This window comes from Fukomys damarensis, unplaced genomic scaffold, assembly GCF_012274545.1.
Source record: "Fukomys damarensis isolate Sample0158 unplaced genomic scaffold, DMR_v1.0_HiC HiC_scaffold_16, whole genome shotgun sequence".
Classification (NCBI taxonomy): domain Eukaryota; kingdom Metazoa; phylum Chordata; class Mammalia; order Rodentia; family Bathyergidae; genus Fukomys; species Fukomys damarensis.
In genome coordinates this window covers 41,509,662-41,511,635 of record NW_022900928.1, presented here as the reverse complement: position 1 = coordinate 41,511,635, position 1,974 = coordinate 41,509,662, and the positions used below count along the sequence as shown (strand labels likewise).

The 1,974-nt window shown below is 37.8% G+C and overlaps 1 protein-coding gene across 8 annotated transcripts in view; it reads right to left on the bottom strand.

Moving 5' to 3' along the window:
- Window positions 1–1,974, bottom strand: part of Naalad2 (N-acetylated alpha-linked acidic dipeptidase 2) — a 49,002-nt gene that overhangs the window by 12,525 nt on the left and 34,503 nt on the right. For 7 of the 8 annotated variants that reach the window (XM_033764270.1, XM_033764271.1, XM_010633711.2 and 4 more), the window contains one exon: window positions 1,074–1,164. In XM_033764270.1, coding sequence (XP_033620161.1) covers window positions 1,074–1,164 — 91 coding nt within the window. Of the gene's footprint in view, window positions 1–511; window positions 622–1,073; window positions 1,165–1,974 lie in introns of all 8 variants that reach the window. The other variant, XM_033764273.1, reaches the window with a different exon arrangement.

Here is a 1,974-nt window from a genome sequence, read left to right as displayed (position 1 = left end):
AAAAAAAAAAAAAAAAAAGATGCTTATAATGCTACAAACTAGTCAGCACAGAAAACAAAAAAAGATAAAGCTAAAAACAAGAAAACCTTACCTGATTCTCAATCCAAGAGCCCTTAACTCAAATAGGCAGAAATAAGAATATAAGAATAAGAAATAAGAATATGTAAAGGACTTAACAAAAACAGACAGCCCAATATAGCCTCAACCAAAATATGTCCGCTAATTGCATTTTCTTCAGGAAACGTACATCAGAATGTACAAGACTAGGATTTTTTTGAACAAATCTTGCATCAAGAAGAGGATATGAATTACTTAGTACTGATAACCAGCTAAGTATCTGCCATTACTGCTTGAATTACCATCTCACTGAATAATCCCAGTAGTAAAATACTCACAAATAACTCAAATTACTTCCTGATGCAACTACAAAAATGTAGGCAGTTTGCTTGCACCCCTGGGACCCTACAGGCCACAGCTCTACCTAAAGCCGTATCATGCAAGAACTTCTTACCCAGTGAAGGCAAATGAAATGCTACCAGGTTTTTGAACTGGAATGTTTCCCAAAGGCCCATCTATTAAAGGTTTGGTTCCCAGGTTGGTGGTTTTAGGAAGCAGTAGAACCTTTAAGAAATAGTAGGCCTAGTGAGAGAGCAGTCTTAGATCACTGGGGCATGCGCAGTCTCTTCCTATCTCTCTCTCTCCTCCCTCCCTCCCCTTTGCCCCCCTCTGTTTCTCAGCTGAATTAGATGAGCAGTTTTTTCTACCACACACTCCCCTGAACAACTTACTGCCTCATCACAGGCCCAAAAGCAACAGGGTCAACTGACTGTGGATGGGAGCCTCTGAAAGAGTAAAGCAAAATACTTTTCTCTTTATGAGCTGATGACCTCAGGTGTTTTGCTACAGTAAGGAAAAGCTAATTTGTGCTATATAGGGCAGGGGACATAGCTCAGTGGCACAGTGCCTGCCTGGCAAACACAAGGTTACAAGTTCAATTTCTGCCCCTCAGAAAAGAAAAGAAATAAAGAAATAATAATATGTGCTATATATATGCAAAATATCAAATGGCTTACCCTATTTTTAGTGTAACGAACTCTGCCTGAAGCAATCCCAAGTCTCTGAAAATAAGCTTCAAAATCACTTCCAGATCCCAGTTTATTGATTCTAGATGTGGAATACAAATGAATAAATAAAAATAAGTAATATAAAATTAAATAGATAGGATCATGAATCCTGCTGAAAGAACAGCAAGGAATCACCTGGAACATTTGTCATAAGAATTAGAAAAAGATCAATAACCCTCAAGATACTTACCTATCATGTGCTGAAGAACTGCTGTGCTAAACCTAAACATCTATATGAATAAAACCAGAACTGGGAAGTGCCACCAAAACTGCAGCGCAGGGGTAATGCTGACTTCCATTATTGTTATTTATTACTTTATTTTGATTTGCTATTAAGTTCTGGCCTTGTACTCACTACTTGAACCAGGCTGGCCTCAAACTCACAATGGTCCTCCTGCCTCAGCCTCCTGAGTGATGGGATTAATGACATGCACATCCAGCTTGTTTCCCATTATTTTTAGTGCTTATATCCTTTTAGAGGAGATAACAATGAAGTCATGGGCCCTCCTTACTCTTGGAGAACTACAGTGTGATTAAAAAACTGTCATGAGGGGTCTATATTTAAGGTCATGCAAAATCTAAGCATGTCTTCTTTCACTTCAGAAAAAGTCTAATTATGATATATTTATTTATTATGAAAAAATCATTATACACACATATAAGTATGTTCCTAAATATAGTATGTATGTAAGGATATAGAGATTTTTTAGATATATAATGGTAAGTCACTAAAGCAAAATATAAAATTATATATGTATTAAGAATGCAACTACAGGGCCGGGGATTTAGCTCAGCGGTTCGGTGGCCTGCCTTGCAAGCGCAAGGATGCGAGTTCAATCCCCGCTACCAA